This window comes from Plecotus auritus (assembly GCF_963455305.1).
Source record: "Plecotus auritus genome assembly, chromosome: 6".
Taxonomy (NCBI): domain Eukaryota; kingdom Metazoa; phylum Chordata; class Mammalia; order Chiroptera; family Vespertilionidae; genus Plecotus; species Plecotus auritus.
Genome location: NC_137773.1, coordinates 140,820,089 through 140,848,065, shown reverse-complemented (window position 1 = coordinate 140,848,065; position 27,977 = coordinate 140,820,089). Strand labels below are relative to the sequence as shown.

The 27,977-nt window shown below is 43.8% G+C and overlaps 1 protein-coding gene across 2 annotated transcripts; it reads right to left on the bottom strand.

Moving 5' to 3' along the window:
- Nucleotides 1-34: 34 nt before the first annotated feature.
- TATDN2 (TatD DNase domain containing 2) lies at nt 35-27,977 on the bottom strand. 2 transcript variants are annotated; one of them, XM_080672087.1, is made up of 8 exons: nt 27,335-27,976; nt 26,796-27,212; nt 15,728-16,225; nt 12,387-13,268; nt 6,257-6,384; nt 4,211-4,394; nt 3,619-3,790; nt 35-3,473 (listed from the first exon to the last, which is right to left on the bottom strand). In XM_080672087.1, exons 2-7 carry the CDS (start codon nt 27,204-27,206, stop codon nt 3,650-3,652), a joined length of 2,244 nt encoding a protein of 747 aa, XP_080528213.1. In that variant the 5' UTR covers nt 27,207-27,212; nt 27,335-27,976; the 3' UTR covers nt 35-3,473; nt 3,619-3,649. The 2 variants fall into 2 exon arrangements, 1 of the variants encoding a protein (XP_080528213.1); XR_013960803.1 differs by lacking the exon at nt 35-3,473 and adding an exon at nt 3,915-4,012 and having other exon boundaries at nt 3,671-3,790; nt 27,335-27,977.

Genomic DNA, 27,977 nt, shown 5'->3' with positions numbered 1-27,977 from the left:
CTAGGGTCCAAGAGATTTCTTTTGTTTTATAAAATGAAATAAGTTTATTGACTTTTAGAAAAAGAAGGGAGAGGGAGAGAAACATTGATGTGAGAGTGAAACATTGATACGCTGCCCCTCCTGCATGCCCCCTACCCAGGCATGTGTCCTGACTGGGAATTGAACCAACAACCTTTCAGTGCCACACCGGCCAGGGCTTGTTTCTGTTTTTTATTTTCTTTCATAATACACTGGGTCAACTTCAAGTCAACAATTGGCAAAATAAAACATCAAAGGAAACAAGGGACACACTTGAAAAAAATGTAGCATTTCAAACAAGGTCCTATGTCACCCTTCTTAAACCTATTCCTCTAACATTATTTAATGATACCACTAACTTAAGGTTCTCTGAATGGGATGTATTTACCCTTGGGGTGAACGAGAAATTTGTTGAAGGAAAAAAAATTCTCCTTATAAAAAGCTTATTTTGTGTTTTAGGATATACCTAGTATATCAGTATACTAGCACATGTATTTAACTCATCATACACTTACAGGTGTGTGCTCAGAAATTCCCTTATGGCAACATGTAAACAGAAGAATGGGGACCCAGGCTTAGCTACCTTCCTTAATCTGAATCCACTCCAAATGAGCACTGACAGGGACTACAAGGGCTGGCTAGCCACTGATCAGCAATTCTGCTGCCATCTTTGTTTGACTGAGTTTGTTTAATCACTGAATATTTCAGTGGCCATTTGCCCTTATTTTATAAAATGAGTGGCGTAAAAATGAAGGTCCTGACAGCAAATGATTAGTATTAATCCCAACTCAATACAGAGAGAAAGATGTAAACACCAGAAACACCAAGAGCAACAGATTTTCAGCCACAAACAGACTATCACTGAGTATACACAGTCAACTGTGTGTTCAACTGGAAAGGAAACTGAACCAAAGTGAAGGAATATGCTGAAAATGCAGTCAATGACTGCGTCTCAAAGATGATGCATTAAGAGATTTCAAATTTGTTTAACTTCTTGCAGCAGAGCCTTCCTTTTTCCAGGTTTACTTTTGGCTTGTGCATTTGTGTTCAACAATACCTCCATACAAAATTAGAGGATCGAGTTAAATACATATGCAAGTAGTAAAATAGAATCTCCTCCAGTCTACCCAGAGGCATCAGGATTTCACAGTCCAAAAAACAGTACAAATGATTCATCAGTACCACACCCGTGTACTCGATATTTCTTCCTCTTACTGCACTGCTCTGGAAAAAGAAAAGGTATCTGTATAGTTTTCAAAGGCTAGGAAGCAGCAGTATTTCTGAGTTCCCAAAGTGTAAAATAAACATTAATGCTCAAAGGCAGCAGAACTTTTAAGAAGATACCATGTCTTATCTCATGCAATTTTGCAGAGAGGAACATGTATACTCGAGAATGTCAGACCTTCGGGTTCGCAAGTTTCGAAGTCGGCCAACAACTGAACCACTGTTCTCATTCTGAGAACTCTAAACAAACGTGGAGAGCATGTGAGTTGGCTGGGAATCCTATCCCTTTATTTTCAGAAACTGATGGCCAGGGATAGGGGTAATACAGAGGCATTCCAGCAGCATAGCAAAAACAATCAAGTCAGCCATCCAACATCAAAAACATTGCCAACCAGCTTTCACGCCACAGCACAGAAGTAATCCTAAATCCTAGAGATAAAAGTGTATAGCACCTTGTGCGTTGCCTTGGCAGGAAGACTGCATAGGCTCTGAGATATCCATTTAGTCATTACTTTAACCCTTTAATGCAGGACTAGCTGGTTTCCCATGTAGGCAGTATTGACATACAGGGCTTATGAAGGAGATATATATGCTGTAGTTCATTTGGATGACAATGAAGCACTCTGAAATATCTAGCAGTTCCCCAAATCTTCCAAGCAGGAGAACGAGCCCCCAGTTCCCCACACTGGCAAACATGAGGCACAAACAACGCATAACTAATCCATGGAAGGTCAACAGGGAATCAAGGCCCACTTCTCAGGCCAACAACTGTGCACAGGGGCAAAACAGAAATACCATATAGAAAAAATGTTAAGCCCATTTCCTTTTAACTTACAAGGCTCAAATGTACCTTCCAAAATCACCTAGCGAAATCCAGCATTAAGTGATGGATTTTATGATTTAAGCCACTAGGTTCTAAGAAACACACAAGGAATTTGGTGGCCTGTCTCACTGCAGATTGGGGTAAAGGATCCTTTTGGACAAAGTGCAGAGTGTCCTTACATTTACCCCATGACCATTATAACTTTCCAGGGCCTGTAATGAATATACCTTTACAAGGCACCAGCAGGGAACAGAACACAGCTTAAAATTTGAGATGACCCAGTTGCTCAGAAGTCAAAGGAGAGTCTCTCATTTCCAACACAGAGAAAGGACACAGGGAGGCAAAGGCAAGGGAGACCGCCCGGAGGGAGAATGAGAGATTTACAGACATCAGGCCTGCTTGTTGGGCAAAGGCAACAGAACATGGCTGAGTGACCCCAGCAGAGCTTTGAAGAATTAAACTGATTTACCTCTCAACTTGGGAGGGACACACAAGAGGCTGTCATATGCAATGAAAAAGAATGAGTATTTCTGGTCCAGTGTTCCAGGGAAAGAGAGCAAAAATGGAACAAAAGGTGGCTGAGACCTCACCAACATACTAGCAAGTAGCTTCTGCTACAAGCTGGACCTTTATCAGTTTAACACAGCCGAGCTGCAGCCCTGTGGGCATCAGTAAGTAGAAACACCTTCTTGGGGGTCCTCTTCCTCAAGAAGGCCTCTTCCTTGAGTTCCCCCATCTGTCCAGATCTCCATCAGCCAGGATTTTCCCTGGACAATGAGTGCCTTTCTTCCCCCTCTGTATTGATGGCAATGGACCCAATGAAACCAGTAGTCGAGTCCTTCCACCTGTGCCGATGCAGAGTTGACACAGCAACAGTGACAGCCAAACTGAAGAGTTATCCAGGGAAGAGAGGGATGACTCCTTTGGTTGCAGGGGGATGACTTCACCAGTCTCCAGTGAAGATCCCCCATAGATGATTTCCCACTGGTAGCTCATTCTCAGAATTGAGGACCAGGAACCAAGTTACACACCAACATGGGCTTAGACTAGTAGGAGGGTGACTTTATTCGCAGACTGCTCAAAAACACAGGCTGCAGAGAACCAGAGATTTGGATTGGCAAACTTGCTGCACCCTTCTACTAGCCTTTCTTTCTTCCCTGACTGCCCTGGAGCATGTGGCCGGAAGGCAACCCCCTCCCTGCTCCCCCCCCTCCCTCCACTGCACCCCCCAGCCCCCCTCCCCCGCCCTACCCATAGCCAGGATCAAAAGCCTTATGATGGAGTTTCAAGGAAAACATCCTGTTTCCTATCTTGGTTTTCTCCATTCCAATGGGCTCTCCAAACACACCCTTGTCCTGGACCCAGGCAGAGATGAAACCCAGCCTATGCTGTTAGGTCACTGGTCGTCCTGGAGGGTAGAGAAGAGAAAAGGAAGGTTTCAAACCAAATTCACTTAAGACAAATCAGGCTACTCTCTACTCTCTACATTAATAAAATGCAGCAAAAGAAGCTTTTGTCCCGATTTTTAAAAACATAAATGTAAATTTTATGACCTTTTATAGAAGACTCCTGCACCCTCACTGCTTAAAGATTGTAGAGGCGACTGGTGTTCTCACGCAAGGTAGCCAAGGTGCGGGACAGCGGCTGATCTTTGACCCTGGCAATCTCTCGAACTGTATGCAAGGCCAAGCCTGGGTGGGCATACTGGCAAAGGCTTTTGGGAACCTGGAAGATATCAAGCATTCAGAACATCGCTGAGCTGTCTACGCACAGTCATTACACAGAGCTCCCTCCCCGGCCCTTCCCCAGTAAGGACCTCTTTGGGGCTGCCCTGTAGAGACCCCTTTACCTGCAGGTGCAGGGAGAGTCCTAGTCATGGGGGGCTCTGGGTGAGCAGGGTCCCACGCTTCCTTGGACTACCCTCTACAGGGTAGGGCTTTGCACTGCCTGGAAGAGAGTGGTTACCCTTCAGCTTCTCAGCCCCCTAGACTTTTGGTTCTGCAGAGCAATACAAGGAGACATCTATACAGCCCAGGGTGGGACCTGGATATCACTGGGGCTCTGGCCCTGCCAACCTTGTAAGGGTGACCGCCCACTTCCCCACCCTCTCCTCAGTGCCTCCACTCAGCCTGGAGACACCCCTACCTGTCGAGGCAGGAAGTAGGGGGCATCAGTTTCCACAATGATTCTCTCCAGCGGGATCTGTTTCAGAGCTTCCCGGGCCTCCCAGGCAGAAGAGTACGTCAGGACTGCCGTGAAGCCCACAGACATGTTCGGGAAGTGCTTCAACAGGGGCTCAATGACCGGGTAGCTGCCAGTGAAGCAATGCCTGAGAAGAGAAGTCCAGATCAGCACTCTCTCACAATCCCCTGGGCAGCAGCCCCCAACTCCCTCTAGACATATAACCCCTTTTAAATTATTTTCTGTGGATAAATATTCAGAAATGGAAAGATTGCATCCAAAGGAAGGACTCCACAGTAAACACAGACAAGAGCTGGTTCCAACACAGTAAGACCCAAGATGACTCCTAGTGAGCAATGCTCATCCATCAACCCATTACACCACAGAATACTATAAAGCCACTTGAAATAATTACCAGCAACAATACAGGGACAGGATATGCTTATGACACAAAAAGAGAAGAATTTAAAACTGTGGCCCCTTTAATATTACAACTACAGTAGGTAAAAATTATGTCCATGCAATCAAATGAACTCAAAGGAAAAAAAAATGTATCAGGGATTGAGACTATGAATAAATTTTCTTCTCTTAATTTGAAGGCTGTTCACGTTCCATGTTCATAATATAATATAATAAATATAACTACAATATAATCCTAACCTATATAATAAAAGGCTAATATGCAAATAGACTGAACAGCAGAACGACTGGTGCTATGACATGCACTGACCACCAGGGGGCAGACACTCAACACAGGAGCTGCCCCCCTGGTGGTCAGTGCACTCCCACAGGGGGAGTGCTGCTCAGCCAGAAGCCGGGCTCACAGCTGGCGAGCATAGCAGCTGTGGCAGGAGCCTCTCCCACCTCCGCAGCAGCGCTAAGGATGTTCGACTGTCGGCCCACTCCCCACAGAGACATCCCCCAAGGGCTCCCGGACTGTGAGAGGGCATAGGCCAGGCTGAATTTCGTGCACCAGGCCTCTAGTATAATATATATATAATATATATTTGTGTGTGTGTGTGTGTGTGTGTATCAATCTGGAAATTCAGGCCTTCCTCCAGCCACAACATCTTGTTGGACCATCCTAGCCTCCTTCAACCTACGACCAATCTTTAGAATTCCTTTACAGGCAGTCCAAAATGAAGCAATGAAAAAACAACAAACCAACCAGAAGGGCTGAGTGACTGTGCTTCATCTCTGATGTGTGCCATCAGTCAGAGGCTTCACTCTCTGCTTAGACACCCAAAAGGCAGCAGCTTAGAGGCCTGACAGGCCCACCCATTTCTACCACCTGTCAAGACTTGGTTTGGGTTTCTAGACTCCCTGCTTTTCTCAGTTAACTCATCGCACTCATCTTGATAGAACCAGCCCAGCCATTGCCTCCTGATCCCTTTAGAGTCAGGCTTAGCTAATGGCCCCTGCTCTGGCTCTCACAGTACCATATGCCCACCTCAGACCCACACTCTCTACAGTAGAGAAGTAACCAGCTGATTGACCTGTCTCCCACAGCTGAACTAACAGCCAGGACAGGTACACAGTAAGAGATCAGAGAGTATGTCAAAGTGAACTTAAAAACCTCTAGATACTATTCACATCCTGCACTTCAATGAGCTTTCAAATTCAAAAAAGAAAATTTTTTTTCAGGTGCCCAGGAATCTTCTGTGTGCTAAGTCACTGGACTCTACAGCAGTCTTTCCCGAAATCAACAGCCCTCATTTCTGAAAACTGAGACTCCATTCTCACCTGCCACCGGGACAGAGGTCACAAAAGCCCCCTTCTTGCTCATTGATGATTTAAGGTATTAGCTTAAACCATATGAAGTTGCAGTTTTGTAAGTAAAAAATGGTTAAATAACAGAAATTTCATATGGTTCAACCTAATATTTATTAAAGATACTACATAAAAACATAATAATATCCATGCTCTCCTACTGAGTTTTCGTTTTTCCAACTAACAGCCCTAGACAAAGGAAGCATTCATTTCATTTGCCCACTGAAGCTCCCGCCTAACCTATGGATCTTGTAGTCTGAGGGCACAAATTTTTTCATGATGCTCAGCAGATCTTCATCAGCTTCTCGGCAGTGAATCACCAAGGGCTTCTTTAGAGACACGGCCAGCCGCAGCTGTCTCTCAAATACCTGGGAGAAAACAAAGTGACAATACATGCAGGTTAGAGCCACTTCAGAAGTCTGTTACCTCCAGAACACCTAGTCCAATGGGCAGCTCCACTGTCTCCAACTCTGTGTTTTTAAACTATAATGTACAGTAACAGATAAGACTTAATGGGTCTTACTAAAGAGCCAGGTAGTACTCAAAGCATTTTAGGTACATTATAACCTATATCCCTCACAAGCACCCTAAGTTAAGTATTGCTCTTAGCCCATCCTGCAGTTGAAGGAGCCGTGGCTCCAAGTGAAGTCAAGTAACTTGCAGCTGAGAAACTGTAGTGCTGCCAAATCTGAACCCAGGAAGTTCACATAGCAACCACTATGCAAGGCTTATTAGGGGTTGCAGGGGCAGAATGGGGCTCAAGAACAGAAAGTACAAGCTAAATGTCCTTCCCCTCATCCTCCCCAGATCTACTCCCAAGAGGTAATTACCTTCTACACCTTTTCCTATACATACTCAATATCAATACCTGGCTTTCAGGTAAATACTAGACATATTTTCTTTACTCAACCAAAATCAGATATTCTTCCAGATATGATATACTCTTTTTATAAAACTCTAGCTATTTTTAAATCTTTATCAATGAAATACACATACTGTTAATGATTTCAATGAAAAAGTAGGGCTAGACCTTAATTTTTCCTCAACAAGTCCAGGTTTAGAACAAAAGTATTAATTCATTATAAACAAATTACCTCATCTTAATGTTTTCATAAGTAGTTTTTTCAATTATGGAATATAATTCATTTTGTATTTTTTACATCAAATAATAAGATGCTGCCGAAACCGGTTTGGCTCAATGGATAGAGCGTCAGCCTGCGGACTGAAAGGTCCCGGGTTCGATTCCGGTCAAGGGCATGTACCTTGGTTGCGGGCACATCCCCAGTAGGAGGTGTGCAGGAGGCAGCTGATCGATGTTTCTCTCTCATCGATGTTTCTAACTCTCTATCCCTCTCCCTTCCTCTCTGTAAAATATCAATAAAATACATTTAAAAAAATAAAAAATAAAAAAATAATAAGATGCTTTTGGTAATTTGAGTCAGGTGACATTCACTTGAGAATGACATTTTCGAATCTAACACTTCTGCTACCTCTTCTCATAACAGAAGCATTGAGCCAGTACCAATTCTAATGTAACTCTTGTTTAACCTGTATTTTCAACTAAAGGAAAATGACCAAAAGAACCAAAATCACAGAATGCTTGGTAGGGGCTTTAAAGATGGGCTAGTTCCAATATCTATAGCTGGCTGGATGCTCTCCTGAACACATCAGCCCTCCTTGAACCCCTACAGAGGCAGGCGGTTGCAAGAGATTATAATTCCAACGTTTAATTCCTGCTTCCAAAAGTATTATTCTTTAGGGCAGTTAAACTAGTACAGTTCTTTGGGTGGACTATAACACAGCTGGTAAGAAAGCATATTTTTTCAAAGTATATTTAATGAAACAGAACATTCAAAACGATTACTTTCGCCCGGGCAGCTTGGTTCATTGGTTGAACGTTAATACATGAACCAGGAGGTATGGTTCAATTCCCAGTCAGGGCACATGCCCGGGTTACAGACTCAGTCCCCAGAGTGGTGCATGTAAGAAGCAGCTGATCAATGATTCTCTCTTATCATTGATGTTTCTATATTTCTCTCCCTCTCTGAAATCAATAAAAATATATTTTTAAAAAGGAAAAAAATACATATTTTTTATATGTTTCAAACCGATTTTTTTTTAATTTCCTAATTTCTTTTTTAAAAAGCATGTATATACAACACATATTTCCTTGATTCTATGACAAGTGCTTATAAAACATGCCACCAATTTTCCCTTGCAATTTTCCAAGGGACAATGGTATTTAAAATATAATGTTTGGCCCTGGCCAGGTAGCTCAGCTGTTTGGAGCATCGTCCCATACACTGAAGGGTCACTGTTAGATTCCTGGTCAGGGCACATACCCAGGTTTTGGGTTTGATCACTGGTCCGGGCACATATGGGAGGCAACCAATCAATGGATGTTTCTTTATCTCTCTAAAAAATAAATACATACATACATACATACATACATACATACCCTCAGGTGAGGATTAAAAATAAATATATAAATAACGTTTTGTAAAACACATCTGAATTTCATAGATGTTAGTTAAGATGGAAGAATTGCTAGTAGGCAGGAGCTTGTGGCTGGGCTGGACAAATCTAGAGCATTGTCCTCATCAGAAACCTTGCTGAATAAAAAAATCAGGAGTGAATGAAGTGCAGATAAATTATTTACCCAGCATAATTACTCTCTTCTGCTTGCATAATCAGGTTCCCAAGATCCATTATTTCCAGGGATTCCAGAGTTAATCAGTCTCTCTTGGGGGTGGCCCTCCCAGTAGCTCTTGCATAATCATTACCTCAATACTTCATTCCAGTCAAACACAAATACAGACAGAAGCAATCTGGTTCAGCCTGCCCAGCCCAAGAGGGGAGAGACAAACTATTCACCCTGGCTTTCCAACTCCAGAAACCAAGAGATTCTGATAAATATATTGGCTGATAACGTGCAACTCACACACAAACTATCCAGGACCTAACTCTTTGGAATTAAACAGGCCAGTAAACAGTTAAATTTATGAACACACATAAGCAAGGAAAAGTTAACTATGGTTTGCTCTGGATAGCAGAATAATTAGTGTCCCTCCTCCCCACCCCCTCCCGCCCATTCTTTTGCTTTTCTCTACTTTCCAATCTTTCTGGAACATATTAGGTAAAGGAACCAGACATAGCTAGCACCCTCTCACTTGGTTAGATACAGTCCTTCCATAGGCTTTTCTTCTTCCCTTCACAGATAAAATATTCAGGACACACCAAGAACTTGCCAACTACTCTGCTTGTAGGCAAATGCAACTCAATGCCAACATTCAACTAATACACTTCTAATTTTGGTGCCCAAGTTTAGATTTACATCAAGAACATGGCATCCTCTTCCCATAGAGCTGTACAGAAATACCTTATCTTCCTCTCTTCTACACAGTTCAGCCCTACCCCTGCCAACAATTTACTTCCTTGAATTGCCATTTTCCAGTCTTGAATCCAATTTCACCAAGCCAAATGATACTTGCAAGATTCTATTTATCACCCTATGCTATAACTTCAAGTTCAGTCAGCATGCCCTAGATAACTCTATATGCAGATCTGATACCACGATGATTTAATAAAAGGAAAAGTTACTGTGAAATACTTAGCACATTTCCTGGCACACAGCAAGCATTCAATAAACATTAACTATACAATCCTATATAATGAAAGGCTAATATGCAAATTGATCGAACAGCAGAACGACCGGTCACTATGACACGCAATGACCACCAGGGGCAGAAGCTCAACACAGGAGCTGCCCCCTGGTGGTCAGTGAGCTCCCACAGGGGGAGCGCCATTCAGCCAGAAGCCAGGCTCACGGCTGGTGAGTGCAGTGGTGGTGGCAGGAGCCTCTCCCACCTCCAAGGTAGCGCTAAGGATGTCTGACTGATGGCGTAGGCCCACTCTCCATGGGCATTCCCTGAGGGCTCCCGGACTGCAAGAGGGCGCAGGCTGGACTGAGGGACCCCCTGGGCCTCTAGTTAAATATAATGCTCCTCCTCCTCTTTCCAGTCACCTTAGTGTACACATTTCTGAACTGTGATCTTCTTTCTCCATACCACACCTGCCCTGTGCCATAGAAACTAATTGGGAAAGCAGAATATTAAATATTTGTCTCACTTTCTTAAAAATCTATTCTTCCTGTTTTCAGATTTAGCTATTGTTCCATTCGTTTTTGGCTAATAAATCACTGTCTCAAGTCAGAAATTGTAAACGTCCTAGTAACAAAAAGGAACTCTGACAAGAGATTATTTGAATGTACAAGACAAACCTAATTCTGAATTGAAACCTAATTCTAAACTGAAACACTATACTAGAAACCCATTCAAGTAAAAAACTGAAAACATTCACACACATAAACTCTCACCCACCTGTCAGAATGTAGATCAAGTCAAAATCATGCTGCTCAGAATTTAATAAACTTAACAGGTCCTAGCAAATTCGTCTAAAAGAAAATCCTTTGGAAACATCTGAAGTTGTTTCTTATAGAAATTAACTGTTAAGCCTGGCATGCTTACAGCTGTCATGGACAACTGTACTCAAACTGGAATATCTATCTCCTAAAAGTGTACAAAGGTCTAGAGCAGCCATGGGCAAACTACGGCCCGCAGGCCGGATCCGGCTGTTCTATCCGGTTCTCTTGCTCTCCCCTCCGCTCCTTTACTTTGAATTTATATTAGTTCACACAAACACTCCATCCATGCTTTTGTTCCGGCCCTCCGGTCCAGTTTAAGAACCCATTGTGGCCCTCGAGTCAAAAAGTTTGCCCACCCCTGGGCTAGAGTCTTCTGCTAGAGCAGAAGGGCACCATACCTTCCTTGAATTTTTTCTCTTTGATCAAAGGAAAATTAAGAAACCACTGACTCTGAAAATTCCTTCTTTTAATTCACACAGCTATCCACAGATGCCAGTATCAATGGCACACAGCATCAGTGCACTGCTGAGGATGCCCCAGTTTGATTGGAGACAGCACCAAAGAGAAAGCTGGTACCAAATTTGCCCAGGCTGGAATCCATACACGCTCACCAAGGCCTGAGCATATTGGGCATGCAAACCCAGAATTAACAGGCATCAAGAGAAAAACAGCACAACAACAAATTCAACCTGGCAACATGCATAGTGTGAGGGTCTTTCTCCTTGTCCTGCTCCTGCCTAAATCAGAAATTACTCATACCCTGCCAAATCTCCATGCTAAAAAGATATTGGGAGTAAAAAATATTAAGATGGTAATAGTTGTTATCTCTAGTAGAATGGGAAATTATCACCTTTATAACATTTTTGTATTTTCCAAATATTTTACAATAGGCATACTTAACTTTAAAATCAGAATAAAAATAAACAAAATTTGTTGCTTCCCAAGAAAGAAAATGTTTTGATACATATCATTAACCATAAGAAGTCATAAAGTACCTATCACTTTCCCCCATCCCTTTATAGTAAAGCTGAAAGAAATAGCTTGTGAAGAATTTGAGAAAAGACATATAGATGGTCTGGATAAGACCAATTTCATTTTTAGAAATTCTTAATTCTTTAGTTCTAAAATAGGCACCTCCCTCCCAAGTAGAAAACCCCAAAGGTTAGATTTCAACAACTAAAAGAGGAATTAACACTGTAAACAAGTGGCCCTGGCCAGGTGGCTCAGTTGGTTGGGCGTCATCAGGGCACATACCTAGGTTATGGCTTCAATCCCCAGTGAGGGCAAGTACGGGAGTCAACTGATCAATGTTTTTCTCTCACATTGATCTCTCTCTCTCTCTCTCTCCTCCCTTCCTTCCCCTTCCTCTCTAAAAAAATCAATAAAACGTATCCTGGGGTAAGGATTTAAATTAATTAAAATTGTAAGCAAGTGGATTGCCATCATAACATAGTTAACTATCTGACCAGGAAGTTCATGACCAATAGACTACTTTAGTGTAAACCAATGGTCACTGACATTCTTCACCCCAGGAAGGCAGCAGTACTTAAGACAGAAATTTGGGAAAAACTAGTCAAAATGTCTAAGATCACACCAAATACCATCTTTGTATTTGGATTCAAAACCCACTTTGGTGGTGGCAAGACAAGTGGCTTTGGCATGATTTATGATTCCTTGTATTATGGGAAAAAAAAAGAACCCAAACATAGGTTTGCAAAAAAAGCCCATATAAGACTTCAAGAACAGAATGGAAGTCAGGGAAACTGCAAAGGCCAATGCTGGTGCTAGCAAAAATGAGCAAGATTCTTCAGTGGCTTTATCTGTATAGATTTTTCATGAGAGGATTAATAAACTAAGAATGTAAAACACACACACACACACACACACACACACACACACACACACACACACACAAAATTATAAGCAAACTAAAGAGAACCCCATTACCTTGTGCTGTTCAGGGACAGGTGTGGTGCATTTATAAGAGTAATCCAAGCCCATTTCCCCAAATGCCACAGCCTTGGGATGCCTTAAGGCTTGCAAAAGATTTCTTTCTTGACTCTCACTGTAGTAACGAGCAAAATGAGGGTGACAGCCAAAGGCCCCCCAAACCAGATCCTCTTTCAACAAATCCTCCCATAGGGAATCTGTCAGTGTCCTGGGATCACAGAAGTCAGAGATGCAGCCCTGAAATTCCTTAGGGAAGGAGGTGCTATAAATTTTCCTGAACTTGCTAAAGGTCCCTTTGAAAGACAACTTGGAATAGAGCATGTCCAAGTGACAATGGGTATCAATGAAACCCTCCTCTAGGTTTGGCTCTAGATGGCTCCTTGGCAGAGAGCTAGATGCGTGTCCTTCATAAGAACGGGGTGGCGTCTCCTCCTGGAATGTTCTTTTCTCCTTCACCTTCTCTTGTAAGCTTCTGGAGAAATGATATGAGCGAGAATTCTGGGATCTGCCTTCCTCTGTCGCCTCCAAATCTCTAGAGGTGTTTTGGGAGCTCGCTGTAGAGTTGGGGGAATAATCACTCAGGAGGCCCCGGCTGCTCTTCCCAGCCTGCAATGTGTCACTGCTGCTGCTGCCCATGGAGGGGTAGTTAGAAGTCTTGCGACTGTTGGCCCAATAGCTGGCAAAATCACACCAAGGACTACTGTACAAGTGAGCCGGGTACATGACATAGTCAGTGGGGAAGGCAGAAGGCTCTGGAACTGCTGAGAGTTTCAGTGAGATGGGCTCCTCCTGAGAGAATCTGACTGTGGAGACCTCGTCCACGTCGGACCAGTCACTTCCTGAGGAGGTGTGCTCTATCACCACCTCCCTTTCTTTAGGCTGCAGAAAAGAAGCAACAAAGGGTTAGCCTTCCTGCGTGAAGACAGCCTCCCATACTCTGTCATCTACAGAACATAAGCTCTGGCTTGTTTTTTGGCCATGGTGAAGGCTTTGCATGGGCTCATTTAACTCACCTGTCACCTAGGATTCTTATTATTTCCAGAAAGTGAGCCAGGTTATAGCTATGAACAGTCAAATCAGGGATAAATTCTAATGCCATCCCTAAAAGGATGCTATATCAGCACTCTCTCTCTGAATGATCCCTCTTAAGAAAAACTGCTCTGTGTATTGGGGATATTAGAAAAAAGCAGTGCCAGGAATCTCATCTCTAACAACACGTTTCTAATACATTCAAAATGCAAAACCACCCGCAACCTGGGTATGTGCTCTGACCAGGAATTGAACCTACCACCTTTTGGCCTATGGGACAACGCTCCAACTGAGCCACACCAGCCAGGGCCATTTTTGTGTTTGTTTGTTTTTAACATTTTTTAATTGATTTGAGAGAGAGAAAGGGAGAGAGAAAAAAAATCAACTTGTTGTTCCACTTATTTATGCATTATTGGTTGATTCTTATATGTGCCCTGACTAAAGATCAAACCTGAAACCTTGGCATATCAGGACGATGCTCTAACCAACTGAGCTACCTGGTCAGGATTTCAGTTGTGGCAGTTTTAAGATGTGTCTACAAATTCTGACACTATCCCCAATGAAAGATGGTGGTCTGTCCTTGAACCTGGTCCAACCTACTTACTTACTTGTAACCAATGGAGTGCAGTAGTGAAACTGCGTAATTTCCAAGGGTAGGTCAAGCTGTAGCTTCCCCTGGTTCTTTCAGCTTGCTTCTCTGGGGGGAGCCAATCACCATATAAGAAATCATACTGCCCAAGACCACTGCTAGAGAGGTCATACATAGGTACCAGCATCAACTGCCCAATGTGTGAGTGAACTTTTTTTTTTTTTTTTGTGAGTGAACATTTTGGATGTCAAGTCTTGTTGAGCTTTCAGACTGCAGCCGTCCCAATATATGAATGAAACCACATAACAGATCCCCTCCCAACCCCAAAAGCAAGATATGCCCAGTCAGGACTTTTCTGAATTCCTGATTCACAAAATTGAGAGCAAAATAAAATGGTTATTTTACATTACTAGGTGCCATAGTGACCAGGACAACTATACAATGCATTAAATCAAGTTTGCTAGAACCTAAGTTCCACAAGGTTAGGTATTTCAATTTTCTTCAATGATGTCTTCCAAACAGCTAGAACAGTGTGTCTAGTATATAGTGAGTGTTCATAAATATTTGTTGAATTAGTTTGCAGGATAAATGTTGTGTACAATGGTTCCTGAACTTAGCTTCACATCAGAATCTCTAGAGGGCTTTTGAAAACCACAGCTTTTTATTATTATTATTACTTTTAGAGAGGGAGGAACGGGGAGAGAGAAACTTCAATGCCTGACTGAGGATCGAATCCACAACCTAGGTATGTGCTCTGACAAGGAATCGAACCTATGACCTTCCAAAGCATGGGACCATACTCCAACCAACCGAGCCACACCAGCCAGGGCTTTTTTTTTTTTTAAAATCCTCACCTGAGGATATGTTTTTATTGATTTTTAGAGCAGGAGAGAGAAACATCAATGTGAGAGGAACATCGATGGGTTGCCTCCCATACACACCCCAACCTAAGAATCAAACCCACAACCTAAGGATCAAACCTGCAACTTAAGAATATGCCCTGACCGGGAAGTGAACCCGAAACCTTTTGGTGTACAGGACAACGCTCCAACTAACTGAGCCATCCAGCCACGGCTCACTCTCTCCTTCCTAATAGCAATAAAAGTTTCTCTGGGTGTAAGTCTGCCCAAATGGAAGTTAATTTTCCAGACTCTCTTGCAGTTAGGTGTTGGCCAGATTTCTAGATTTTTGTCAATAGATATGAGCAGACACTATGTGGACAACTTCTGAGCCAAGCTCTTAAAAGGGAGGGAGTGTACTTTCTTCTTCCATTCTTCCTATTGGCTGGACTGATCAATGTAATGTACTGAGTCCTGTCAGAGCAGTCATTTCAGATCACAGGAAGGAAACTGCTGAGGAGCAGCAGAGCATCAAGACAGAAGGCACCAGGGTCCCTGACACAATGGAGTCATCCTCCTCAAGCCAAACTTCTATTTAATGTAAGCCACTGTTATTTTGGTTTTTGTACAGCTGGCAAATCCATATCCTAACAAACCTATAAATTAAAAAAAAAAAAAAAAAAAAAAAAAGAAATCTCAGGTTGGTGCTATCTTAACTCTGAAAGGTATTTTAGAAGAAAACCATCAATTTGTTGCCTGGAATCCTGAGTAAGTAAAGCACTGCTTTAATGAATAACACTTAGGCTCAAACCAGAAAGAACAAATACTACATTTAATCAAGAGAACTAAAAACCCCCATGCTCGACATGAGCAAGACTCACCTTTTGGCTTTCTGAATGAGAGTCAGAGTCATCCAAAAATTCTAGGGGTGGAGAGCACTTGTCAATAATTGTCCTTCGGTCACCAAGTGGCTCCTCGCTGGGTTTCTCCTGAGGGTCTATCACCACCCTCCTGTCACAGAAGCTGCTTCTCTCCAGCACAGCCTTTTTTTCCTCTTTCACTCTGACCTCTGGGGTCGCCTCCTTCTCTTTCTGAGGAGTAGACACAGTGACACTCCTGGCTGGTCCTTCTCCACGGTTGGGATGATCTGCTGTGTTTGGTTTTGCCCTAGTGGCAGTCTCGCCCTTCCTTTTTGGCATCGACTTTCCCAGGATGCCCTGGATAGCCTTCAGGTAGATCATTGTAGAACCTTGGTCTCGAAGTCTATCCCTCTTCTTTTTCTGAACCTTGCTTGGTTCCTCAATTTTATCATTTTGACCCTCAGCTTCAGCTGCAAACTCAGAATTCGTGGAATTACGAGAACTATCTTTGGAATTAACCTGGAAGAAAACACAGATCATGAAAAGATCGGTTCATACATGAAGCACTTGGCAAATTAAACACCAGTGGCACTCCACCAATCAAAGGGAAAGTGATAGTGTCCAAGGCAAAGATTCTCTTCGAGTGATGGTTTCCATCCCATCCACTGTAAAAGAGACTGAACTGCCGCTATTTCTTTTTTTCTTTTTTCTCTTTTTTTAATCCTCACTCAAGGGCATGCTTTTATATTGATGGGAAGGGGAGGGGGAGAGGGAAAGGACATGCTTTTATATTAATGGGAGGGGAAGAGGAAGGGGAGGGGGAATGGAGGGAAATTAATGTGTGAAATAATCGATTGGTTGCCTCCCACACACACTCCAACCAGGGATCAAACCCGCAACCCAGGTACGTGCCCTGACCAGGAATTGAACCCGCCACCTTTAAGTGCACAGGCTGACACTCCAACTGAGCCACACCAGTGTGCTGCTATTTCTTAATGTTCACTTTCTCACACTTATCAGATAGCATCCTCATACTGCAGTAGGAAGGAATGAGCTGAGAGAACAGTCTACTAACACTAGCTCCTTAAGAGCAAGGACTACCACATACTTCAGAACACACCCAGGCAAAACAAGTTTAACATTTTCGTACTGGAAAGGTCTCCAGAAACCAGATAACCCAATCCCACAACGAAGAGTGAAGGAACCCATGGGCCCTGTGAAGAGTGAAGGCCAATCTTCTGACTCCTGAGGGCAGTGTGCTTTCCACTATACCCCCAGCCTGCTTGAAGTTCTCTGCAAACTCCTTCCCCCAAAATCAAAACCTTGGTTTTGAAAGGTACCTTAGTTCCAGGGTCAATCAAGAGACCTAGCCCCTCACCCCAATCTCCTCAGAGATGCAAGTAAAGTCTCAGCCCCTTTCTTCTCTTCCTCTCCACATGCAGCCATTCCAGAGTCCACAGGAAATAAGCTAAATTACTTGCTCACAATATTAATTTGCTGTGAAACTCAGATCTAGTCTAATCCCAGCCTGGTGTAAGAATGCTCCATAAATCTTCTGAGAAACATCCCCAAAGCAGTGCACTCCAAACACCCCACTTGTGACCTGGACTTGCCATTATCCCAAGGCAGTCTACAGCCCCTACAACTTGCACTATCAATTCACTTGCATTAAATTCCTCTCAAACAATTAGTAAGAAACTCCACACTAAACTTGCTAATCCTTTTCCTCTACTGAGAAAAAGCAGAGTCCATTCAAAAGATGTCCATCAATAGGGATTGATTAAAGTAAACAAATACAACTTTTAAAAAGAATGAAGGAGCTCTGATGTCCATGCTATTCAGTAATTAAGTAACAAGCGCAATGTATAAATTCACATTTGAACAGACAAAAATGCCTTACATGTATATATTTGCAAAAATAGTCTGAAAGACCAACTGTTTCTTCTAATGGCTATCTTTGAGTTGATTAAGGGGAAAGAGGAAAAAGGAGCTTTAGCTCTTACTTTATATGCTTCTTGTACTATTTGAATTCCCGCCCCCCCCCCCCCCCCCCCGCCAAGAAGCACATATCTTTGTTTAAAAGAAAATCATTAAACCTTTGGAAATACAGGGTGTCCCAAAAAATGTATTCACACTTTGAATAATTCACTCCAATGGATTAAATCTGAAAAGAAACATCAACTGAGTTAACAGCTGTTAAATGTGTATACATTTTTGGGACACCCTATATATAAATCTAAGTATTAGTAGAGGCATAAGATTTTTTTCCCTCAAAGTACTTAAATTGTTGGCAGCTATTAACTTTGGGAAGATGGACAGGAAAGGTGACTTTTACTTTCATTTTTAATCTCTGAATTTTCTAACACATTAGACCAGGGGTCCTCAAACTACGGCCCGCGGGCCACATGTGGCCTGCCGAGGACATTTATCCGGCCCGCCGAGGACATTTATCCGGCCCGCCGGGTGCCGCTGCCTGTCCTGCTTAGCAGCCGACTCGTCCCGGGCCCGCAGTGTGCATAGGAATTTGTTCATAGTTTGTTTTTTCTTTAAACTATAGTCCGGCCCTCCAACGGTCTGAGGGACAGTGAACTGGCCCCCTGTTTAAAAAGTTTGAGGACCCCTGCGTTAGACATTTTTAAAAAAATGTCTATAGGGATTATTTGGGAAAGGAGATTATGGGCTATTTTTGTTTTATTTATACCCTTATTTAGGAAAATCTAATAATATTAAAAATAAATTTGAAGGTTGCCTGGGCCTGCCCTACAGGACACAGCTATACTTCACAGCCCACTTCTCCACTACCCGCTTCTGTGACTGCCACCAATCACTTGCCATCCTGCGTCCATCATGCCCTTTTATACACTGTCACTGGCACATCTTATTTCCTCTGCTTGCCATACCCTTGCCTCAGTCTCATTTTATGCTTTAAGGCCCCACACCCCTTCTTTGATTGCCCCACCTCTGCCTGTGGGAACAACTGCCCTTTTCTTGTTCCCCCAGGCCAGGTGTAAAACAACATAGGAAGGCGTGGTCTACAGCAAACTGAGGAGCCCCTGTACCTTCTGAATGGCCACAGCTCCTCACCTCAAGCCACCTGCGCCAGTTGGGAGTACAAACGCAAAGTTATAGATTCTGGTTTTTCAAGTAAAACTATAAATTTCAAATTTAATGTATTTTTCATCCAGTCAACAAGTATCTGTTGAGCACTTACTATGTGCCAGTAGGCACTGTTCTGATCTGGGGTTTAGCCTTCAATAAAACATATCAAAAAATGCCAGCTTCTTGGAGTTTATATTCTAGTTGGTAAGGGAAAGGAAAACAGTATACGTTAGAGAGTGAAAAGTGCCAGGAGAAAAATTAAACAGGAAAGGGAGTAGAAAGTGGGGAAGGGAAGGAGGTCACTTAAGTCTTGAGTTCAAGGCAGAGGTTTGAACTAGAGGCTTGTGTGTGTTTAAGATTTTTTATTGGTTTTTAGAGAGAGAGGAAGGGAAAGGGAAAGAGTTCTCAAAAAGGCACATTCCCTGACCGGGAGGGAATCAAACCAGCAACCTTTTGGTACATGGGACCACGCCCAACCAACTAAGCCACACTGGGGCTAGAGGCATATATTTTTAATGGGAACTTCCCAAAATTTTAAAATTTGTGAGGACCTAGCAGGCCACATTCAGTATATGGACCGCCTTTTGCAAACCATGGTAGAGAATATCAGGATTGTACTTGTGGGAATCAAAAAAGGTAAGGGATATAAAAACATACCTTATACTTTAATATACTTAAAATTTACAGAGCTGCCCCAGCTGTTCCCCTCCTTACAGAGAGGGGCAGTGTCACATGAATTTTAAGTGGCAGAAGCAGGATTCAAATTCAAGTTCCCTCTAACACCCTGGAAACTAAGGAAGAATAGGGAAAATATGAAAGTTGAGAAGCAGTATCGAAGGCTGAGATGTCAAAGGCCATGAGGACCTAAGATCACTGAGGAAGAGTTTCAACAGTGGATAGGAGGCTATAAAGGTCAAGATTAGACAGAAAGTACTAGAGCAGAGATAGAACAACTGGCTTTGAAAAGGCGAGATTTAGCCCTGACTGGGTGGCTCAGTTGGTTGAAGCGTCATCCCATACACCAAAAGGCAAAAGGCTGTGGGTTCAATCCCTGGTTGGGGTGCGTAACGTACAGGAGGCAAATGATTGATGTTTTTCCCTCTCTCTCAAATCATATTTTCCTTTATTTTATTTATAAAGTCACAGAAGTAGAAGTGACCTATAGAGAAAAATATGGGCTCAGGAAACAAGTTACTTCTAGAGGCAAAAGAAAAGGCCTTTGGAGCTTAGGAGAGAAAAGAGTAAAGGTAAGTAGGGGCGGGGGGTGGGGGAGAAGACACAGGAAAGGCTCAGCTGTGCTCCAGAGATGGAGAGTGCCCAAACTGAACATTTTCAAGAGTTCCTAACAAGCTTCCTGCCTACTCCCTCCCATCTTTTCTCTACAATGAGCCAGAAGTTCTAAAATCTGGCGATGTCACACCTCTGCTTAACACCCTTCAATGGCTCTGCATTTGCCTACAGAATGCATCCCCAACTCCTGAGCATGACATTGGAACCCCTTCCCAGGCTGCCCCCCAACCTTTATTTGCCACATCATTTCCCACCTTTCTTCATACAGCCAGGTGCGTGGGAATGAAGAAAGATGCTGGAGAAGAGGGGAAGGAGGACCCACAGGAACCAGTAATGTCCCCAAGCACTGCAGACCAGCAGTATTTCCTGACAATTTTTGGACTCACATTGTTCCTGTTGCCTGAAATATCCTTTCCTCCTCCTTGTCCACCAGAACTAAAATGATACCTCTTCTACGAGAACTTTCCCTGTGATTTGTCACCCATTCCTTTGACCCTTGGTACTTCAAATATTGCTGTTACAACACTCCATGCACTGCACTATGATGAAGGCTTTTTTCAGTCTATTCTTTGCACATCTAGCCTCTCAAACAGACTTCCACCCAAGCACTGGACATCTGCTAAGGGAATATACAGGAAATGGGTCACATGTGAAGAAAGCTTTAGCATTCAAGATCCAAGGTATACAATGGTTTCTTTCTCTTTTAATATGTTTTTATTGATTTCAGAGAGGGAGAGGGAGAGAGAGATAGAAACATCAATGATGAGAGAAAATCATTGATTGGCTGCCTCCTGCATGCCCCCTACTGGAGATCGAGCCTGCAACCCGGGCATGTGCACTTGACTGGAATCGAACCCAGGACCCTTCAGTCCATAGGCCGATGCTCTATCCACTGAGCTAAACGAGCTAGGGCCACAACAGTTTCTTGTGTCTGGGCTGTGTCACCTTGCAAAGAGCATCACAGGGGAAGGATCTTGCCCTCTTCATCTCTCCATCCCTCACATCTAATGCTGGGCCAGGACAGAGCAGGTGCTCCAGAGGGCAGCAGTGGAAAGAACCCTGCCTTTTAAGCCAGTCTGATCTGGCATTACACCACAGCTCTGCCGCATACAAGCTGTATTGGCCCTACTTAAGTTATTTAACCTAAGTCTCATTTTCCCAGTGCCTTCACATAGTAGGCGCTCAAATATTTGTTAACCATATGTAACTATTTGTTAACTAATATATAAAGATAACACTGCTTCACAAGACTCTGAGAATTATGAATCTATAGGGCAAACACTGAGAATCATATTTGATCAAAGCCTATCACATTATAAATGCTCAAATTTTCCCTTCCACTCTTCCTTTCCTATTGAATATAAAATTTTGTGTCAAAATTAAGACTAAATTAAGGTAGGTGAAGGTGTTCATAATAGACACATTTAACTTTCTCTATAAACAAAGATCATCAGCTACCATTAGAATTTGAGAAAACCTCTCAAACAATTGTCCTAGAGGTGATAAGGAACAAACAATGTGAGGCTGGCCAGCAGGATGCTCTACTGATTCCATAATGCCCCAGTCTAGCTATGGTCTGAATGTGTCTCTCCCCCCACCCCAAAATTCATATTGAAATCTGACCCCAAGATGATGGTACTAGGTGGAAGAGCCTTTGGAAAAAGATTAAGTCATGAAAGCGGAGCCCTTAGAAATGGGATTAGACCAGCTGGCATGGTTCAGTGGTTGAGCATCTACCTATGAACCAGGAAATGGGTCACAAGTGAAGAGGTACCTATGAACCAGGTCTCCCTTCCTCTCTGAAATAAAAATATTTTTTCTTTAAAAATGAAATTAATATTCTTACAAAATAGGTCCCGAAAGAGCTCCCATGACCCCTTCTGCCATGTGAGGACAAAATGAAAAGTCTGCAACCTTGGAGAAAACCATCACCTGACCATGCTGGAACTCTGATCTCAGACTTCCAGTCTCCAGGACTGTAGGAAATACATTTCTGTTGTTTATAAGTTACCCAGTCTGTGGTATTTTGTTATAGCAGCCACAACAGGCTAGGACAGTGGTCGGCAAACTGCGGCTCACGAGCCACATGCAGCTCTTTGGCCCCTCGAGTGTGTCTCTTCCACAAAATACCACGTGCCCATGCGCAGAAGTCGGTTTTTGGCTCTCAAAAGAAATTTCAATCGTTGTACTGATGATATTTGGCTCTGTTGACTAATGAGATTGCCGACCACTGGGCTAGAACAAACATCTTCCCCCTGCCGGGGTGGCATGGCTCAGTGGTTGAGCATTGACCTATGAATCAGAAGGTCACAGTTTGATTCCTGGTCAGGGCACATGCCTGGGTTGTGGGCTCGATCCTCAGTGTAGGGCGTGCAGGAGGCAGCTGATCAATGATTCTCTCTCATCATTGATGTTTCTATCTCTCCCCAACTCCCTTCCTTTCTAAAATCAATAAAAAATTATTTTAAAAACAATCTTCCCCCTGAATATTCTATGACCTGGAACAGAGATCTCCGTGTTGAGGCTGTGGAAAGGGGGGTAGAGGTAACCACACACAAAGCCAAGTGTGTATCCCTCAAAGGTTACAGAGCAAACAGAAGAGCAGGTGATGTGTGGGTAGAAGAGAGCGGAGGGGACCCTGGAAGGACCCAGATAAGAACATGCCGTTGTTTTTTGTGTGTGCCCCTTAGCTTATACTTACTAAACCAGCATGTTGGTCTGCAGAGAAAGGGGTTAGGAGGTACAGATTGAGGGGGAAGGTAAGAGAGGCATTTTGTAATTCATCAAGATGAGTGAAATACTATACACCTTGTTTACAAACTCACTCTAGGGAGAGCCCTTAGCAGTGCTAGAGATAGACAATTAAGATTGATAATACAGTAAAACCTCAATATAATGGACTAATTTGAGCAAAGGGGGTGGAGGGTGTCTGTTAAAGTGAAAGTCTATTATATAATAAAGTTTTCCAAATGCATGTTAAAAAATTGATAAATTAGTTTTTACTTATGTAGACACCTCTGTGTAATTAGAATTAAGTATATATGAAAAGTTAAATTTCACAGAAAACTTTCTCTATGCATTACTGTAATTTTAAATTTATACTGAATAGGTCTAATAAATGCATGCACTCACCAGTCACCTTGAGTGAACAAATGCACATGACTGGGGCATGGTTTAGCACACATCGGAATATCACCAACTTGAATTAAAACTCCTGCAGAAAGTCACCCCAAGAGACAACAGAACCGATTACCTCGGGGCAATGCAGTGTGACCATGTGCTAATCATTCACCAGACACTGCTTGCAAGCAATGGCTCTTGGATTTAAATATGTAGACTACAGTTGTAAATATGTAATATTTATGTCAGCGCAACTACTACAGTGTTTTTTCCAACATATGGCCTATTTGCTAAAATTCGTTCAAAATAACTGAATAACAGAAAAATAACTTATTAATATAATTATAATCAAATCTTGGTTCAACACATTTTAAAATTACCAGGGTGTTAATTTTCACATACAGACTGGAAATTTTTTTTAATTAAATATATTTTTATTGGTTTCAGAGAGGAAGGGAGAGGGAGAGATACAAACATCAATGATGACAGAGAATCATTGATCAGCTGCCTCATGTATGCCCCCTACTAGGGATCGAGCAGGCAACCTGGGCATGTACCCTTGCTGGAATCGAACCCAGGACTCTTCTGTTCACAGGCCAATGCTTTATCCACTGAGCCAAACTGGCTATGGCATTTTTGTCCATTAAATCCGAAGCCCATTAAGTCAAGGTCAGAAAAATTAAGGGTTCACTGTATCAACATCCTTATATTCTAACCTCACTCAACATGAATGATCTTTCAAAATGCAAATCTGGCCGAAACCGGTTTGGCTCAGTGGATAGAGTGTCGGCCTGCGGACTGAAGGGTCCCGGGTTCGATTCCGGTGAAGGGCATGTACCTTGGTTGCGGGCACATCCCCAGTAGGGGGTGTGCAGGAGGCAGCTGATCGATGTTTCTCTCTCATCGATGTTTCTAACTCTCTATCCCTCTCTCTTCCTCTCTGTAAAAAATCAATAAAATATATTTTTTAAAAAATGCAAATCTGCCTTCCCTCTGTATAGAGTCCTGTATAAACTAATGGCTTAGAATAAAATACAAATTCCCTTGGCTAATAAATCCCTGCAGCAATCTGCCCCCTATCTCACTCTCCAGCCTCCATTCTAGGCTCTTTACTCCACCATACCACATCATGAGACAGTCTCATGACTCCTCCAACCCTCCCAACAGACTGTGCTCCTAACAGACTGTGTGCTCCTCAGAAGCCATTTCATGGCTCCAAGACCCAACAGAGTGTTTGGCACACAATAACCCTCAAATGCTTATTGACCGAAAGCAAGGCACTGGTAAACCCAGACTTCTAGAAAGGCCTGGACTACTCATTGCTCCATGGTTAACCATTAAATTGATTTTGGCAAAACAAGACCCCTTAGGACTAAATGAGAGAAAGGTGGGTCCATACTAGGATTAGACCCACCTGGCTTAGAGGCCACCAGAGATGCAGCATACCTCAAAGACTAATAAGCAAGTTTAACGTTTCTGCCTCTCCTAATACCAGGCTTCACTCTATCTGTAATTGCCATAGAAGTTAAATTTAATCCATTGAGATACATATAGATATAGATATACTTTCTCTGGTTAATCCTCGCCTGAGGATATTATTTTCAATGATTTTTAGAGAGGAAGGGAAAGGAGGAAAGAGAAGGAGAGAGAGAAACATCGATGTGAGAGAGACACATTAACTGGATGCCTCCTGCACGAAAGCCCCGACCAGGGCTGGAAATCAAACCTGCAACCCAGGTACCTGCCCTTGACCGGGAATTGAACACAAGACCCTTTGGTGTGCAGTTCTACAACTGAGCCACACAGGTCAGGGCTAATCAATTGATACTATTTTATGTTGTACCAAAACCACAGAAATTACATCAAGAAGGATTAATGACAAGATTAAATTGTATGCACAAAGCCCCATGTTCACCTTATTTACAATGAATCATATTTAGCATTCTTTTTTTTTCTTTATCCTCACCCGAGGACCTTTTTTCCATTGATTTTTGGAGAGACTGGAAGGCGGAGGGAGGGCGCTGCCCGGGGCGGGGGGGCGGGAAGGGGGAGAGAGAGAAATGGGGGGGAACAGAAACACCAATGTAAGAGAGACACATCTATTGGTTGCCTCCCACAAGCCCCTGACCAGAGCCCGGAAGCCTGCAACTGAGTACATGCCCTTGACCGGAATCGAAACAGAGACCCTTCCGTGGCCAATGCCATATCCACTGGCCACTGGCTAGGGCGTATATTCAGTATTCTTATGCCAAAGACAAAGCTTTTAAATTCACCATTAAATTTTGTAAAAGATCCACATGACCATATAAAGTTCTGCGAGGTTCATACTGAAAACACCTGACTTGGAGCACTTAGCACAAGAGTTCTCCAGGATAAACAGGCAAATACTACAGCCTCATTGCTCGGTTCCACATAAAAAAACCACTGAACAGACTTAAAGACAAACCCACTTTTCTTGGGGCCTTGTTTTTATTGCTTTTGTAAAATAACTCTTTTCTAGAGACAGTCCACCTTCCCCCAACCCCAAATAAAGACTTTTTCTCCACTCTTCCACATGCAGACCTCCTCACCTTTTAAAGCCCAGAGCTCCAAAACCTAAAATGCAATCTAACAGGGCAGTGATCTTTTTGTTACTGGAGCATCCCAATCAACTAGAACACTGCCTGACACAAACTAGGCCCTCAATAAATATTTGTTCAAAACCTGATTAAGTGGATGAAGCTTACACAGTATAGCTGGTGATATTAGCTAGTGCTCACTCTAATGAGTAAACAGCAAAAAAGAGACTGAACTGTATTTGCTTCTATTTCAAACAGACTCATGTTCAACTGTCACACACACACACTCACACACAAAAGCTGGGAAATTTTTATTACCCCTTTCAAAAAAACACACGTTAATATAAAATGAATGAGTAGGTGTAAACTTCCTCTATGAAGCACTCCTTAGTCCCCTTGCAAATACTCAAAATCCCACCTGTGTGTTCCCATCGGGGAACTAAAAGTTTAGACCTGCAAAACAACCCTTGCCCCACCAACCAGAATTCCAACATTCTGGAAACCATAACTTTAATGAAAAGCCATACCAAACCCAAATTCTTATCCCCTGGTTCGGATTCAGAGTAGTCCAAAGTACAAGGGCACAATTCCTAAATTTACACAACTAACATACATACATATGTGCCTTTGGAGCAGGCAATCCACATTCTACTACAGTGCTTCTCCAACCTCGAAGCACATTACAATTACCTGAGGAGCATTTGAAACTGTGGAAGAACTGACCACACCACCACTCTAGCCCAATTAAATCAGGGTGGGTGGGAGGCAGGCCCAAGTGTTTTAAAGCTTTCCAAGTGCCTCCAAGTTTGAAAACTACCTCACCAGGGAACTAATTTAGGCCACCTCTGTGGGCAACTGCTTGCTTGCTCTTCGGTGTTTGCACGAAGAAGACCTCTGGGAAGAACCAAGAGATCTTAAAGGACATGATCTTTTTTAGTCTCCCTCCACCAAAATCCCCATCCCCAACATCTCGAGCCACGTGGAAGGGGCTTCACCGGTTGCAAGGCGTTGCGGCCACCTACCTTAAGGCTACAGGTTTCCTCCTCTAGAGAAGCCATTTCTTCTAGAGAGGGGTTGGCAGGGCGCGGAGGGGAGCCCCCTGACAAAAGGAAAGCCCGTGTGCTCCGAATCAGGCAGCCTTTGGAGGCAGCCCCGTCCACACCTGGGCCAGAGGAATGGGAGGAGGAAGAGGAGGAGGAATTTCTGCGGTGGGTTGAGTCCCAGGCCAACTTCGGTGGGCAGGCCACATCGTCTTCCTTCTGGGCTTTCAGGCGCTTGGGGCTTCGGGCCCCTCCGGAACGCGACGCAGAGCTATGAGCTGACCGTCTGGAGGGGGCCACATCACTGGTCTCCCGGAGGCAGCTGCGCTTGCGGGAACACCTTTCCGTAGTGCTGCTCCAGTGGTACTTGACCTTGCGCCGCTCCGACGCCATGGGCACCTGCAAGGTAAAGAGGAGACCCGGATTCCAACACCACCCCTCCTGGCTGCCCCTTCTCAGACTCCTGCCATCCCGGGCCCGCTGGGCGAGGGCAAGCCCGAAAGTCAGAGTCAGGTACTGACCTTTCCCCCCTCTTTCCACTGCCCATCACAGTTCTCTAGGTTTCAGAGATGCCAAAACGCTTCGGAGAAGTCAAACCACTGCAAGATTTACAGGCTTCGGTTCGGTTTCCAAGCCCACAACGTGTTTCCGCGATAACCAAACGCTTCAGTTTGCACAACGCTACTTCGGAGATGTCAAAAAGCTTCCGGGATTACTCACAGCGCTTTGATTTAGTTTGCAATATAAAGCCCTACAGAGATATCAAAGCGCTTCAAAGACTATAGGCGCTTTAAGGTTTACACATGGCGGCCGGACCCGCAGCCCTTGGGCGGGCGCGCGGTCCGGAGGCCCAGAACGCCGACGGCGGGCCGCAGGGCAGGGCCGGACCGGCGCGCAGCCCGCCCTGCTCCCGCGGCCCCGCGGACCAGCCCGGGCCAGAAGGGGCCCGAGCCGCCCCTCAGGAGCCCGAGCCGCCCGGGTCCGCGCCTCGAAACAACCCCCGACTCGACCGGCCGCCCCTTCCGTCCCTGTGCCGCGGCCCAGACGTCGGCCCGCTGCCGCCACGGCCCGGACGTCCCGCCCCGGCCGCCCGCTCGCCACCCGCCCTAGTACTGCGGCCTCCGCCCGAGATCCGAATCCAAGGGCCTCCGCTGCGCCCGCCTC

Excerpts from the sequence above, each read along its gene's own strand:
- TATDN2 (XM_080672087.1), bottom strand. The coding sequence starts at position 27,206 with ATGGCGTCGGAGCGGCGCAAGGTCAAGTACCACTGGAGCAGCACTACG. Across the intron at positions 16,226-26,795 it reads AGGAAACCTGTAGCCTTAAG|GTTAATTCCAAAGATAGTTC; the intron begins GTAGGTGGCCGC and ends GTTTTCTTCCAG. Across the intron at positions 3,791-4,210 it reads CCTACTTCCTGCCTCGACAG|GTTCCCAAAAGCCTTTGCCA; the intron begins GTAGGGGTGTCT and ends GATATCTTCCAG.